The sequence below is a fragment of the Limulus polyphemus genome, unplaced genomic scaffold, assembly GCF_000517525.1.
Source record: "Limulus polyphemus unplaced genomic scaffold, Limulus_polyphemus-2.1.2 Scaffold17, whole genome shotgun sequence".
Lineage (NCBI taxonomy): Eukaryota > Metazoa > Arthropoda > Merostomata > Xiphosura > Limulidae > Limulus > Limulus polyphemus.
The window spans coordinates 1539693-1555314 of NW_013665627.1; the positions used below are offsets into that span (position 1 = coordinate 1539693).

At 32.0% G+C, this 15622-nt stretch overlaps 2 protein-coding genes across 2 annotated transcripts in view; both read left to right on the plus strand.

Annotated features, from left to right (window-relative positions):
* The window catches only part of LOC106457567, a 29263-nt gene extending 22278 nt beyond the window's left edge, over positions 1–6985 (plus strand). The window contains exons 11-12 of the mRNA XM_022383737.1: positions 618–711; positions 3298–6985. Coding sequence (XP_022239445.1) covers positions 618–711; positions 3298–6365 — 3162 coding nt within the window. The 3' untranslated portion in view covers positions 6366–6985. The remainder of the gene's footprint in view (positions 1–617; positions 712–3297) is intronic.
* Positions 6986–13051: 6066 nt separating this feature from the next.
* Positions 13052–15622, plus strand: part of LOC111085396 — a 56249-nt gene continuing 53678 nt past the window's right edge. Inside the window, exon 1 of the mRNA XM_022383745.1 lies at positions 13052–13175. Coding sequence (XP_022239453.1) covers positions 13052–13175 — 124 coding nt within the window. The remainder of the gene's footprint in view (positions 13176–15622) is intronic.

Here is a 15622-nt window from a genome sequence, read left to right on the forward strand (position 1 = left end):
AGATTGAATGGTAATTTATAATCAGTCACAAGAACGTCGAATCTGAATCACTTGAAAAAAACACGGGGGTGCTTAACTTTTTTCCAGGTGTATATTATGTTTTTATTGCACTTGTATATTTCAGTTCTATTGTATATTATTATCGTAGTTTCTCGTCATTTTTAACTTTTTTGTATTTTCTTCTTTTAGCATTTGCGGTTTCAGTTGTATGTTACTCTGTTGCTCCGATTATAGTGTAAAAATCTGTGAAAAAATTAAATAGTTTTATGTTTTTATCAACGTGCTTTCATATTTTGTTTAATTTCTTTTCTAATTTTTAGTTCTTTACTTCACACGAACAATATTCTTCGCTTAATACCATGGTTTTTCAAGTTATCGGCTTTTAGCGATTGAGATATTTGCGTACATGTGTATATTCTTATAAGAATACAGAATACCTCTGAAGTTTCAATGGATTCCTTAACTCACTTTGATGTGAGCGTGTAAATAATTTCCAAGCGCATTTTTTGTTTTAATAACTTAAATTATAGTGTTTGAAAATTTATTAGTACATCTTGTTTGAGGTATATTTTTTTTTTACGAGAAGATAAAACAATATTAAATTGTTTGCAACGCAGGAAAACAAACTTAGGCATGAACAGGAAATGAAAGCTGAAATTAGACGCTCACAAAGAAAAGCTCAGGAGGCTCGCAAAAATCAAAGCGCTTCAGGTAAGACATTTTCTTTCTACGCGCGTTTTGCTATAAAAATTTATGCATATGCATAGTAAACCATGATTTGTTTTACAATCAAATCCGAAACAAACAGAATAGGGTCTGAACAGTGAAGAGTTATTTATATAGATAAATATATTCGTAAAATGTTGATATAACCTATTTCTATTGTTTCGAAGGCCTTTGTACTTCAGAGCTTATCTCAACTTAAAGTGAATAAGATTTGAAAAAAACCAATGCAAATTCAGTAAAAATGACGTCTCTCCTACACATTTAGTGAAAAATAATTTATCAGATATAATGTTTTCTCATATAAATATAAAACCCTATAACTCTAACACTTCAAAAGGTGGACCTTTCTTCTTCAAGAGAAAATAGAAAATGACTAAGTAAAGCTAAGTCTGAGAAAAGATTGAGTGATGTCTTGGCAGAACATCATGATAACCCGAAAGTGATTTGACTAGCTTTCAATGAACTGTGGCTAATGTGTGTCATTTCTGTTGTGCAAGAGGACAGGAAACTATAATGTTAATTATAAAGAGCTTAAAAGACTGTGTTTGAAAAAAGGAAAAAATATCCAAGGAAACTATGTTGAGTGTTATTAATGTAAAATAAAGATGTGATATGACAATTGATAAAATGAAAATGTTAAATATAAAATATAAAAATATAAAAGATAAACAAAATAAAAATTTACCATAAATATATAATAAGTATCAAGAAAGCTTATGGGTAAAAATAAGTAACTCACCTCACACACGAAAAAGGAGAAAAGGAAAAACTTTAATTTTTTTTGACAGAGAACTAACTAATTGTCGAAGATCACTGATTCCAGGGTACTGATTTATTCCACTAGGTTGAACGGTATTTAAAGTAGGTTTCTTTTATTTGTCTGTTAGCTTTAATTTTGAAACTGTTCAAAAAAGCATTATCTATCAATTTAAACCCAGGAACGTTTCGCATATTCTGAAAAAAAAATCATCTCCTACGACTAAATGATCACCAGAGACAATTTTTTTTTCCTGAAGTTCCCGTTTTCTCCTTCCGGAAGAGCAGAAGTTGTAAAGAAATCTTTGGTCATTCAAAAGTTAATAACACACTACCACCAAATAGTTGTCATCCACGTAATAATTCGTTGTGTAACCTACAAGTTCATAAAAACTACTGACTCTTTTTCTAACAAAAATGACCAAACATTTTAATATTACTCAAGAAATTACTCGCACAACACACAGTACCATTTACCTCATATAGTGTAAACCTTGCAATCACCAATATGTAGAACATGCCCAAACAACTCTTAGAGAAGTCTCAACAACCATGAGTCTTCTATTCGCCGAAAAGACCTTCCTATTGCCAAATACATCAATAAACTCAGTCATTCTATTAATTACGTAATTCTCATAAATTGAAACCGGTTTCAGATCTAAACCTGACAAAGAAATATAAGAAGCCTACTGGATTGCCATTTTACATACCATTCAACCTTATGGAATAAATATAGATTCTAAAATCAGTAATGTTTGACCAATAATTAGCTCTCTGTCAGAAAAATACAAGTTTTCCCCCCTTTCTCATGTGGGGTGTAAACATTTACTTCTACCCCTACTCTTTCTTAATACTTATTATTTATTTTTGCTTAAAATTTTCTTTTTAATCGATCTTTATATATTACATCTTTATTTTATTTTTTCCATACTCAGCATATTTTCCCTTGATACTTTTTCTTTGTTTTAAACAAAACGTCTGTAACCTTTTTATATCTAACATTCTATTTCCTGTCGTACCGCACAACGGAAATAAGACACACTTGCCACAATCCATTGAAATCTAAAGAAAGCACTTTCGGATTGTTATGGTGGTTTGCCATGACGTCAATCCACATTTTCTTAAACTCATCTTTACTTGATAAAGCTTGGAGACGGCTTAAATGGGTAGTGAAAAACTTTATCACAAGTAACCTGATGATGACAAAAGCTCGTCGAAACTTTGTACATTTGTTACTTTTAATAAAGTTTTTGCATTACCCTTTCACGTTGTCTCCAAACTTTATTTTCTAAAAGTGGGTTCCTCGTCATCAAATTTAGCTTTACTTTATCGTTCCCAGTTTGACCCTAATGAAGAAAGGTCCACTTTTCGAAAGCGCTCGGGTTATAGGATTGTGAATCTTTGCCTTAAATTACATTTTTTGAACGTACGTGTATTCTTAGCATCATTAATGCTTTCTAATAGATACAATGGGCGACGACTGATGAAACAGATACTTTTCTTGTTTTATTTTATATTTAACGTTTGTAAATTACTTTGTTTAATTATTGTAAGGTTACAGTTTCGGAGACACTGGGAGTAAAATACGTTTCCTAGTTATACAACGATAATAAACTAAAGAATCCACCAGCTCCTTTCCATATATAATGATGGAATACCTTCCTTTCAAACTGGCACTGTGTGCTTATGTATTCAATCATCTTATAGCACATGAGCATTTGTTCAACTCAGTACATACAAAGAAAATCACTATCATTAATTTTAAAATTAATTAAAGGTTAAACGTTTATTTCAAATACCTTTTGTTTTTTTCAGCTCCATCTCGCCACCGTTCTCCTACACTTTCTGGAGACGAAACACAAACTAAACTTGTTGGCACGCTTCTGAACAATGGATTACCTGGTTTTCAAAATCATATTCAACCCCTGAGTAGTACATCTGATGATTCCAGTATTGTAACTCTGTCCAGGTCCAGTTCAATTAGTTCTTTGAGTACTTCCTTGGACAATTCAGAATCTACTGAATTCTCAAGTACTTTTTATGATTCATCTAGAAGGCGGCAGCGTCGATGTGGGTTGTTATTCGACAATGGAGATGATATTTTATCAGTATTACAAGACTATTCTGACCAGGAATCGACAGGATACAGTTCGTTAAGTAGCAATGAAGATGGGTCCTTTGATAGACATTCTTTTTTCCGCAAATCGCTTCATAAACGACGAAAGAATTTACTGCTTGCCGAAATGAGTGAGCGAGATCGTATTTTTTCCCCTCCATTCTTTGAAACTTCAGAAGAAGAGGAGAAAGAGCAAAATATGCAAATAAGTGGGGAAAGCACTATGAAAGAACACCTTGATGTGGAGAAGAAATCTTCAGTAGAAAGTAATAAAGAAGAAACTGGTTTTGCAAGTAATAAAGAACAATTGGAACAAATAACAAATACAACAACAAATGAAACATATTTTACACGCTCTAACAGACTATATCATAGTACGAAAGAATATTCTGCAACCATAACCACATCGGTGGACGATCGACTTACAAAAGATGATCTTGATATTTCAAACCCCTGTGTGAAAGATAAATCAAGATTTAGAAAAAGTACTTTAAATATGCAGTATTCTTGTGAGTTAACAGATAAAAAAGACAGGCGAGTTTCAAAACAAAGCATAGAATCCGAGTGTTTTACTGGAAAATCCTGGAATCCTGAAAACTGCATTATCACTAAGGCGTCACCTCCAACTGAAATAGAATATGAAACATTAAACTGCTCTTTTACAAATCAGTCAAAGGCAAAATCGAATGTTGAAAATACACCTTCTCTTAATCCGTCTAAAACTTGGTCATTGATACAGAACCCTGATTATCGTAAAACAGAAATTGATCCGTCATCAAACCTAGCTTCTGTAGAATCTTTATCAAAGGAAGGACCCTCCAAGGACAGCTTTGACTATTCCAATCTAAAGGAAGGACTTTCTACAGACAGTTTTGACGATTCCAACTTGAGTAAACAACTATTATCTCCTGTTACTGGTCATGAACAAACTCATTCAATGAACCATAAAAAGGAAAGACATTCTGAAAATCAGATGCAGGTATCCGAAAAAAGTCAGAAACTGATATCTGAGAACTCAATGGTTTCAAAATTTAGTAATCGAAAATTCTTGAGTTATTTCAATAAAGAAATTGACGATATTATTGCCGACACTGGTAAGCAAGGAATGTATCTAACAAGAGATGACTATGCTTTGAGCAAGATATATACAAATAATAAGGTAGGTAACCTTCGAGAAAACAGATTATACCACAGCTTGAAAGATTATTCTACTCGAAATAGAAGTAAAGACGTAAGCGTATGCCAAAAGGATGATTTTCATCATGTACACCAGGGTTCAAAAGTGCAAGTAAACTCCACAGAATGCATAGATACCTATAACGAAGGCACGTGTACAGAAACAAAGTGCACAAATCAGGACTATGAAAGCAATGAAACTTCTAATTTTGATAGCATTTTGGTTACAGAATTAGATACAGTACACGAAGTCAACAGTGTAGACGAGGAAAGGACTTTCAACCGATTCTCTCGACACAGAAAAACAATTAGGGGTACTAATAATAAATCCTGTTTAAAATCTGAAAGAGGGTACAGTTTCAGAAATATAAAAAACAATTATCCAAATAACGATTCACAAATTACAACACAAACAGGTTTAAAACAACGTGTAGGAAGTAAAGACACGAGTAGTAAAATGTCATCACCAAATAAAAACCCGCCTCTGGCTCGTCATGCTAGCACTCGAGAATATGTAAGATATCATGACCAACCTGCAAGTAAGCTACAAAATAATAAAGTAAAAGAAACTGTTAATTCATCGACTAAACTGGTAAGATCCAGCTCTGTTAGATCGCGCCAAAAACCACCTCTAGCTAGTACAACTGCAAAGCTTAGTATTACTCGTAAAAATACAAATATGAAAGAAAATGCAATTCTTTCTGCAAAAGTAGAATGTGATTCTAAAACAAATTCAAAACTATTACCAAAATCGAACATTTATGACCCTTCTCAAAAATTAACCCAGAAGACTAAACTATCTTCTATCTCCAACTACAGTAAAACCAGACATTCACAATCCAGTCAACGTGAAACACAGAAACCTAAAGAGAAAATTGCTGATACTAGCATTACGAATAAAGAAAGTGCTTTAAAAAAAGAAAATAAAGTTTCTTCAGAGGATTTATACAAGTCTGAATCTTCAAATTTTGTTGAGAATAAGCGAGGAGCTCATATAGTCGGATCAGAAACTGTTGAACCACGTAAGTTACAAAAATTTGATAATACTAACGAAGAGCGATTAAAAGCCATTGACACTACATGTGATAAAGAATTTAACGTAAAATTTAAAAGCGTGCCTTCACGGCTCAAGGTTGTTGCAACACGAAATTACAGTGATTTACCGTTCCCTCGTAATCGTCTACACAATTATAGTATGAACAACGCTAAACCTAGACAAATTTCACAAAATACCACATTCAGACATTCGTTGAAGCTTGAAAGCTCATCGAAGAGTCCTGAAACAAAACTACAAACCCAGAAACAGTCTAACAGATCAGAAATTAAGTTTCTAGCAAATCGAAGAAATGCCAGTATAATCTCAAAATCTCCAGATACTCCAAATCTTCACTCAAAGAAACAAACTAAGAAAGTTTCTCCAAATTCAACAAATATTAAGACAAAATGTGATAAAACGTTAAGTCCTTCGGAGAAAACATTCGATACAATTCGGAAAAAATCGAGCTCTGTTTTAAAAGAACAAACTGAATCTTCCAAACATTTAGTGAATGGAATTAATTCTGAAAAATCAAACACCATTCTATGCAAGTAAATTACCATACTAAAACTGTAGACGCTTCAGATCTGATAACAATCTTAGATGTTCCTTCAAAAACAGATTTTTTTGAAGAATTCAAAAGTAACCGTTCCTGAGCTCCCAACTTCTGCTTTGTCGAGATCCAACTCTGTTACTATTACCAAGAGGAATCTTTCTTTTGAAATTGGCACAAAGATGGGTGTTGCTAGATCAAGCGCTGGAAAAGCAAAACCTGTCTCACTTTTGAAAAGAAGTGTTAGTTCTAGAAATGTAAAATAACGGTATGATTGACAAAATAAATCGAGATTTATTAAAATTATGGTAAAATAGAAAAGCATAGCTTCCAAACCACCTTTTTATTTACCCCCATAGCATAAGATCGTAAGATAATAGATTAAGATATTATGTAAAAAAATACATTAATAACGATGATCAGTTTTCCATTTAAGTGAGCGTAAGTCACGTTTCGCATCTTTTTTGTTGTTTGGTATGATTAAATATTTGTTTAAAGGAATAATATACTCTCGTAGAAAATATAACATTTTCACTGCAATATTATGAGTAATGGCACATTAAATTGAGAATGGTTTATGTAACTATTTTATGTTTGTATTATACTTTTCTACTTATATCACCATGTCTTCCGTCAGTGGTGCTGCATTTAATTGCAATTTGAAGAAACTGTTATTTCAAAAAAAAAATTAATGTTTTTATAATTGTATACAAAAAAAAAGATGTTTAGGATGTTCGTTCTTCTATGTTGGTATAGTTAAATTTAATTTTAAGCTGAAATGTGCATATAGATTAAACCTGTCAATTTTTACATAAGAATTATTTTTAAGGTATAAAATTTATATTGGAATAAAGATGTTTTGTTATTGATTAAACAGAATAGCCTGGAATATCATGTAAACCTACGTAAATATGCATTTTGTCTGAGCTTTTATTGTTGAAATAGTGCTATTTTTATAAGAAAACTAGTTATAAATCATGTAAATATCAAAGACTCTATCAGCCTTTCCTTGAACATAATACACTTTAAATGGTATGTCGTTATCAGAAGGAAGCTAATGATCAAGGATATGTCAGACTAAAGGAATACCATTCACAAACATCATGGTTCACCTTTATTGATATGTACATATTTGGATAAGCAGGGATAGAATTGATTACAAAACAGTGCCATATATATACTTATTATACCAAAATATTAAAATTTACAAACGCACAAATCTGATGTTATATTTGACTTCATGCCATTTTAATGGCAGTGTAAAATAGCAAGGAGCTTTTCTCTGTAAATATTTTAGTTTTCCTTATTAATGAATCCTAGGAATTTTTCCATCTTTTATAATTATTTCAGGTTAAACTTTTGTGTCCTTTTTTATAATTTATTTGGGCATGTTGATTAAAAATATAAAAATACATATACAGTACTTGATTTTTTAGACATATTTCGTTTCGTATGTTATTTCATAAGTTATCAAATTACACTTTCTCAGCAACATGAAGTTAAGCTTAAATTCATTTAGTTGTTAAAGCAATTTGTAATTCGATGTAAAAATGTATGTTTTAAGCATTTTTTAATATCACTTATTCGTCCAATTTTTCTGTTAAAACTGTATTTTAGTCAAAATATATAAGCTAATATTGTATTTTAAAAAATCTGTTTATTCGAGACATTCAAAATGCTAATAACGAAAATCTGATTCTGTTTTAATTTACTTGTGCAAAAATCACAATAGGTTAAGATTCTGCTTGTTCTAAATCTACTTGAAAATGAGCTAGTGGATTGTTGTTTTTTGTAAAATGTACATATGTAAGATTAACTTCTGATATTATTTCTTTTTGTTTTTAGCATCATTTGGTATTGATGTAATCATAGACCCAAAGTTAAAAGATATTTTATAGTTTTTGATCTCCTTTTGAATGTATTTATATATGCATACACATGGTAGCTATATATTATTTTGCAGATGTGAAAATTAAATTTCATAATGCATTGAATAAGACAGTATCTTGACCCGTTACGGTGAATACAAAATTGTTGTTTTCACTGAATGCCTTTCAAGTTACACGATAAAAGAAGGTGCTGGGTTGGACGAAAAAAACAAACAAACAATACTGTATATGTTTTATAGTTGATTTTAACACTTCATGAAATCTTATACTTGTATGCCATCAATAAATATATGTAAGTTTTATGTGATATCAAAAAGGATATCTTTTTGTGTAAATAAAACATTTCTCTGTATTATAAAATAATTTTATTCGTGCCTTAGTTATTTTACACAATATATTAAAACGGTATATTGATAATACGAAAACGAAAGCAATGTATCATATGGCACAGAAAAGGAATATCAGTAATGCAAACATAACATTGTATTGTATTTTTCCTACGTCAAAACAAAGCTGAGATAGTGTTTCATAAATTGAGTATACTTCTAGTTTCATAATCAGAAAACCACAACTTACTAATTTATTATGTTTATTTAAACAATAGCAATTTGATTACAATTACACTTAAGTAAAGAAAACCTTACCTTAAATTGTTTTTGCTTAATTCTGCAGCTATGAACAAAAACGAAACGTCCTAAATTTTGTACCATAACTAAGTTCCATATACAAAGTGAAATAAATAAATGCCATCAAGGACTATGTAAGCACAAAAAAGTAATACCACTCGCGATATTTTATTTAATTCAATTTTACTCAAACCCCAAAATTGATGGACTATTTTCATATCTTTGTGGAATTCTCAGACTCATCTAAAGCTGGTATTTATAAAAGAATGGGGTGCTCTTTTATTGCAGTCATGTGTTTGGAGGGTAGTTCCATAAAGTTTAGATTCTGGACATTTTGCAGGTAGCAGCACAACAGCTGACAGTGAAGACCCTATGTTGATGTCATGAGTCAACGTGTTTTTTTCTACAATCGTTTATATAGATAGCTTGGCCCCTGATGTTGGAGACTTGGAAGATCTATTTGAAGAATTTATGTCTGGAAAGGTTTTCTTGATCCTAGGTATATGGTGGTTCCAAATGTGTAGGCACGTTGGATGGATATTCTATATGATGTAACCTCTAACGGAATACTTGATTAACTTTTCTTGGCTTTCCAATATCTCCAGTCATTCATTCTGTCATGACTGTTGTGGGAGTGACCTCTGGTGTCGTCATTATCAAAGATGATTGGCAGTTCAAGATATTATGGTTTGAACAAGACTTTCTTCTGGTATTTTAGTGAGCATCAACTGATCTACAGTTAGTCAGGTTGGCCTTGGGGACTTTAGGGCCACTCCATTGTACCTTTGGCCAGTCCCCTTATGTCAGCATCATCCAGCAATATTTTTATCCATGTACTCTGTTTAGGTAAATTTGGGGATGAACTACTGTGTTTTTGACATTATAGGATACTCAGAAACATCTCCAAAGCCACTAAAAGGAAGCTTTAATTAAATCCTCCTTCAATTTTTGGCACAGAAGTCTACAGACTTATAAACACTAGGCAAATGAAAATAAACACAATTAAATAGTTGAAAACAAGAGAGACAGAAGGGTTAAAACACTGATCTTAAATATAAAATGTCAAAAATGAGTTGTAAAGTAAATTGAATTCTCATTGCTCAGAACTTTGGTTAAAAGTATAAATTACAGTTGTAATGGCCTGGCTACAACAATCCCTGGTCTTAATATTCTCTTACTAACAAAGTCCTAAAACTGTTTCCATGGTTAAGTGATATTTTTTTATAGGCTTTTGTGTACTATTGTGTATCCTGCTTGTGGAGAATGTATCTCTTTACATTCAGGCAGTATTATGCTAATTTTATTTGCATATCATACATAAAATAGATATTCCATGAAATAGAGATTACTATTTTTTCAAACCCATTAAAGAGCTTTTAACTTCTCTTCTCCCCATCACACCAAACATGCTTGCCCTTTCAGCCGTGTGGGCGTTATAATGTGTTTTGGTCAATCCCACTATTCGTTGGTAAAAGAGTAGCCCAAGAGTTGGCGGTGGGTGGTGATGAATAGCTGCCTTCCCTCTAGTCTTATACTGCTAAATTAGGACCGCTAGCGCAGATAGCCCTTGTGTAGCTTTGCGAGAAATTCAAAACACACTAAACGAAACCAAACTTCTCTTCTTTTCTGATAATTACATTAGTTATCTGTTTATAGCTTTGGAGCTCAGCAGAAACGAATCCATCGGTCGTTTGTAACGCCAAAACTTTACAATGGGTTTTTTTTGTCCATTTAAACCATGATAAAGGAAATATGCCCCCCTCCCCCGGCGGGACACCAGTAACTCTACGGACTTGCAACGCTAAAATGCGTAGCTCAATTCCTCGCGGTGGACACAACAATGTGGCTCTGCTATAAAACAAACAAATAAAGGAAAGATTCCAAACATACTGAAACATTACGATAAATCCCACGTTGATCCCACTGGTTCAGCGGTAAGTCTGCAGACTTCGAGGCTAAAACTTGGGTTTCGATACTCGTAGTAGACAGAGAACAGATAACCTATTGTGTAACTTTGTGCTTAAGAACAACTAACAATTCAATTCCGAATTTATCTGAAAAGCTTCTTTTTACAACAAATAGCCAAATTTAACATAATAACGTTTTATAATACACAGAAATTTAATCTTAATTCTAATTTTAGAAGACAAATATTATCCAATTTGCTACACATGTCAATATTTATGGTGCCGCTAAAGGAGTTTGAAATCTCATTATTACTCAAGCTAAATGATCCTGTAAGTGTATATGATTATCACATTAAACTGACAAATCGTGCACAGTTTACTCATGTCAATATCCTTTATCAATACCATAAGCTACTGTGCTATCTTCACATTATTAATAAGGTCTTTATTATAACATTACTTATCGCGCTCAGAATGAAAATGTTAATACTTTAATATTAGTATTTTAAAGTTTTAACTCTTAGTCTTACATCACCAGTGCTTCGACTTTAATTCTGTGGGCTTATAGTGTTAAAAATTGGATTTCGGTACCCGAGGTAGGTACAGCGCAGATAGCCCATTGATTAGCTTTGCGCTTAACTATAAACAAACAAACAAGCAAAATCTTAGTCTTACAACTTTAGTTTCATTTATCTCTTGCCTCATGCAACCTATATTATAAAATGTGTATGCCTATTAAACTTCACTTGATATTTTTAGGTATACTACGATTATTTATCGTTGCATTGAAATGTTTTGTACTTGTTACGCATTAGAATTTCAAATAGCCTGAAAATGAATTAACCGATAAATTTAAATTTAGTAGTTAAATTGTACTTTGGATCTAGTATTTAAATATATGCCGATATATCTCCAATTTATGATATTTGCCAACAAAATTGATACACACAGTTTTCTTTTTTAACACAAATACCTTTTAATGTAACACAACAATACAATTTACAATAACATTTATTACAAACGATGATTTGTAAACAAACGCATCACAAACTTAAAAGCAATATAAAGTCTTCTTTCTAGTCTGTTTTTTATTATTATTATTACTATTTTTGTATTTCGCGCAAAGCTACACGAGGGCTATCTGCGCTAGCCGTCCCTAATTTAGCAGTGTAAGTTAGAGAGACTAGTTTTGGAGAAATGGCACCGGAGACGACAACGCGAGCGCGAGCATCTTCGGTGTGGGTTCTACAGGCTATTCTGTTGCTAATTGAAGCTAAAACTAGCCTAGCTTAGACAATGGTTATTAAGCCACTGCAGGCTAGATATTTTAAAAATACACCCCTTTAAGTGGTAATAATAATGAAAATTATAAAATTGGGCGTAATTTAGTAATTAATCATCATTTAATTATTAATATCGCTTTTGGATTAGGCTATGTCATGACAGACTCATCTAGTTATAGCCTACAAAGTCACATGTTGGGCTAGTCTGAGTTCATTGCATGCTCAGTAAATCTGACTTAGGCTAGGCTAATTTGTGCTTATCTGAAACTGAGAATCGCTTAAGCACTACAGTTAGCTATCCGAGAAAACAATACAAATTATTAGTAATCAACGTATGTAGTATAAAGTATTATAAAGTAGAAATTGTGATACTTAATAAGCCTAGACCCAGTGAATGTTAACCAAAAAATAGCCGCATATAGCGCTAGCACGTAACAATCTTGCGTAATCTTACATACTAGTGGTTACTGTGCAACGAGAATAATAAAACAAGGGTTGCCAGGTGGCCGAAGCCATGAATAGCCAAAGTAAAAATCGACCAAATTGTCGATACATGACCAAGGTTTGACACAAATTTTCAACTTCTGCAATAAAATGATCAAATGGCAGGCAAAAATGACTCGCAAATCATCTCGTATACGTTCAATGCTAAACTTTCAAAAGTGTGGTTCGAAAATATACTTCTCATTGTAAGAAATCATACTAATAAACCGACTGTTTGTGGGCTTAAATCATCAGAACCTTTTTTTTCTTTTTTTTTACTTTCGTTTGACCCTTTATAATAGGCGTCGTTACAATATTCATCTCTTGTAAATGTTTGCAACATCTTCTAACAGTATTCAAACTATCAATTTTTCTCTAAAACATTTGTAGTATTTTATGGATTTTCGCAGTAAAATAAATAACAAATTTCTAGAAGAAAAAATATTGTATTTCAACTGTTTTATTATTACATGGACGACAGATGGCTCTATTTAACTAAAATGGAGACCACCATAACGGGTGAATTGGTTGGACGGCGAGTTCAAATCACAACCGATGATGGTATTTACAAAGGATTGGTTAAAACGTTTAATGCTGCTTTAATGAAAATAACTCTATACAATGGTAAGTTGTATTCATTGATGTATTGGTTATGCTGACTTGAAAAATTAACGACACTAATTGTTTACAGATTTCAATTTACTACTACTATCATAATCAAAACACGATCGTGATAATAGTAATACTAGTATTAGTAATAGGAAGCATTTATGTAACGTTTTGGGATCATCATAATTCCATCATCAGTAATCTAGAGGTACAAACAATATTTGTAATTACCACAAAAATATATAGTAAACAGTTTGAATATACAAATATAACGCGAGAAAATGAAAATGTGGCACAAATGAAATAGTTAATTAAAATAAGTTTAAATCAAGGAAAGAATGTGTATTACTTAGGGATGGAAGAAGAGTTTTTATTTATAATGTTATCGTGTTTGACTTTGAGAGAATTTTAAATTGAAGTTGGAAAGAGAGTTGGATGTCCTGTTTCTGCATTGTGTGGAGTAATGAGAGTTTGTAACCTTTCTTCCAGCTTTTATAGATATGACCATGTGTTCACATGCTCGTACTTTAACTTAAGGTGATGTTTGGTTTTACCAAAATAAAAGGCCTTACACTCTCCGCTAGTGTATAAGTAGACGAGATCTAAACAATGGGCAGTTGGCAAACGATCTTTTTAGAAGAAGAAAATATCATTATAACAATATTTAGTTTGTTGTAGTACACTGCATAGTACTACTACTATTACTAATACAGTAGTAGTATGGATTTCTGTACTCATTAATACTGAGTACAGATATGTATATAGTGAACATATTGTGTATGCTCACTACTTCAACATGTTCAAGTTCTTGTGTCACTGAGTGCCACAGGTGACACCATTTCTAGGTGTGTACTGCTTCATCAGTCCACTTGCTTTTTTCAACAGTTTCATACTTAATTACTTAGTATATAATAATATCAATTATTAATATTATTACTTTTAGTATTACTCATCATTAATTAGGGTTGGTTTCCTTTTAAAAATTTAGGAAACTTGGTTCACCTATTTCACTGTTTCTAGAGCATTGTTCTTAAAGACTCCCCAACACGCATTACCCCCCCCCCCATTTCCTACCAGTGGAACAAGGGAGTCCTTACCATGCCTTGTTTCTAGTTACTGTTGTGGTTGACAGAGGTTATTCCTCAAGAGTGTTGAGTGACTTTCCTCTACTCTTTGAGAAGAGGACAAAGTTTGATGGCCTTCCTACCCAGGTCCTTGAATGTTTTTTTCCCAGATGTTGACAGGAGAGGCACCAGCCTACATGGGAACCTACTCATAATATCAGTTCAGGTTTGGTGCTCCACTATCTGGTTGGGTTGAGTGTGCCCCTTCTTTTGAACTCTTTCAGCGTGGACTCAGTCCCTGTGACCGACCTTGTAACCATTTTGTGCTTGTTATAGTTTTCATGCTGTAACTTTTAAATTATTAAGCAAATGTTAATGAAATTTGGCAGATTATCAGTAAACATTACAATGCTTTCATATGCAAAATAGCTAATTTTTTTATTAAGTCTTAAGGTTTGTAAAGCAATGTTTTTCTCATGTCATTTTGTTCTTTTCACATGTTGCCTATCTATTATGCAAAATAATATTCATTTTAAGATTAAAAATACTTTTATGCATCAGAAAATTTTGAAATTTCACATGTGAAATCTTTATAATGTCGAGATAGTTAGTTATCAAACATTTCATAAGAAAAAAACTTTATATTTTATTTGTTATTTTCAGTAATTAATCTCTGTACGGGATCGGTAGATTTGAATGATCTCGCAACTACCATAAAAAATTACAAAATAAACAAATTATGCCTTTTTCATTCTAGAATGAACACAAATTATAACACGAAAATATAAATGTTCAGACAAAATAGCTTAAATCTCATACTATTATATATATATATATATTATTATTATTATATTGTCCTTTCAGCCATGCCTGGCTAACAATACAGAAGTTACAACGACGTGGCTCACGTGCACTCATGTTAACATATCATGTAACATAAAACTGACCTTTGGTCTGTACAAAGTAACTTGTCTTGGCTTTGTTTTAGTAGACTAGTATTTTGTAAAATACTTTCACATTTCAATTATTATACATTATATATGTATACAGATGATTGCTATTTTTAAATAAGTTCTTAAACTTATTTTTCTTAAAACATAGAACAGTAACTAAAGAAATAAAGCATACAGTTATTTCTACTTCCGACCTTTGTACTCGGTTGCTACTTGACATAGGTTGCTAAGCCTTTAAAAAATTTGCACGTGGAGGATAAGAAACAAAATATTTTTTATAGGTTTTATATATACATTTGAACAATTAAAAATCATAAATTACTACATTAATACCATAGAATGCTACTTTAATTTATCAAGCTTAGTAAGTAATATGTACTTTTAGTAAAAAAAAATATGAAATTTTGAGCAGACTAAAGACACACCCTACCTCGTTGAAATATTG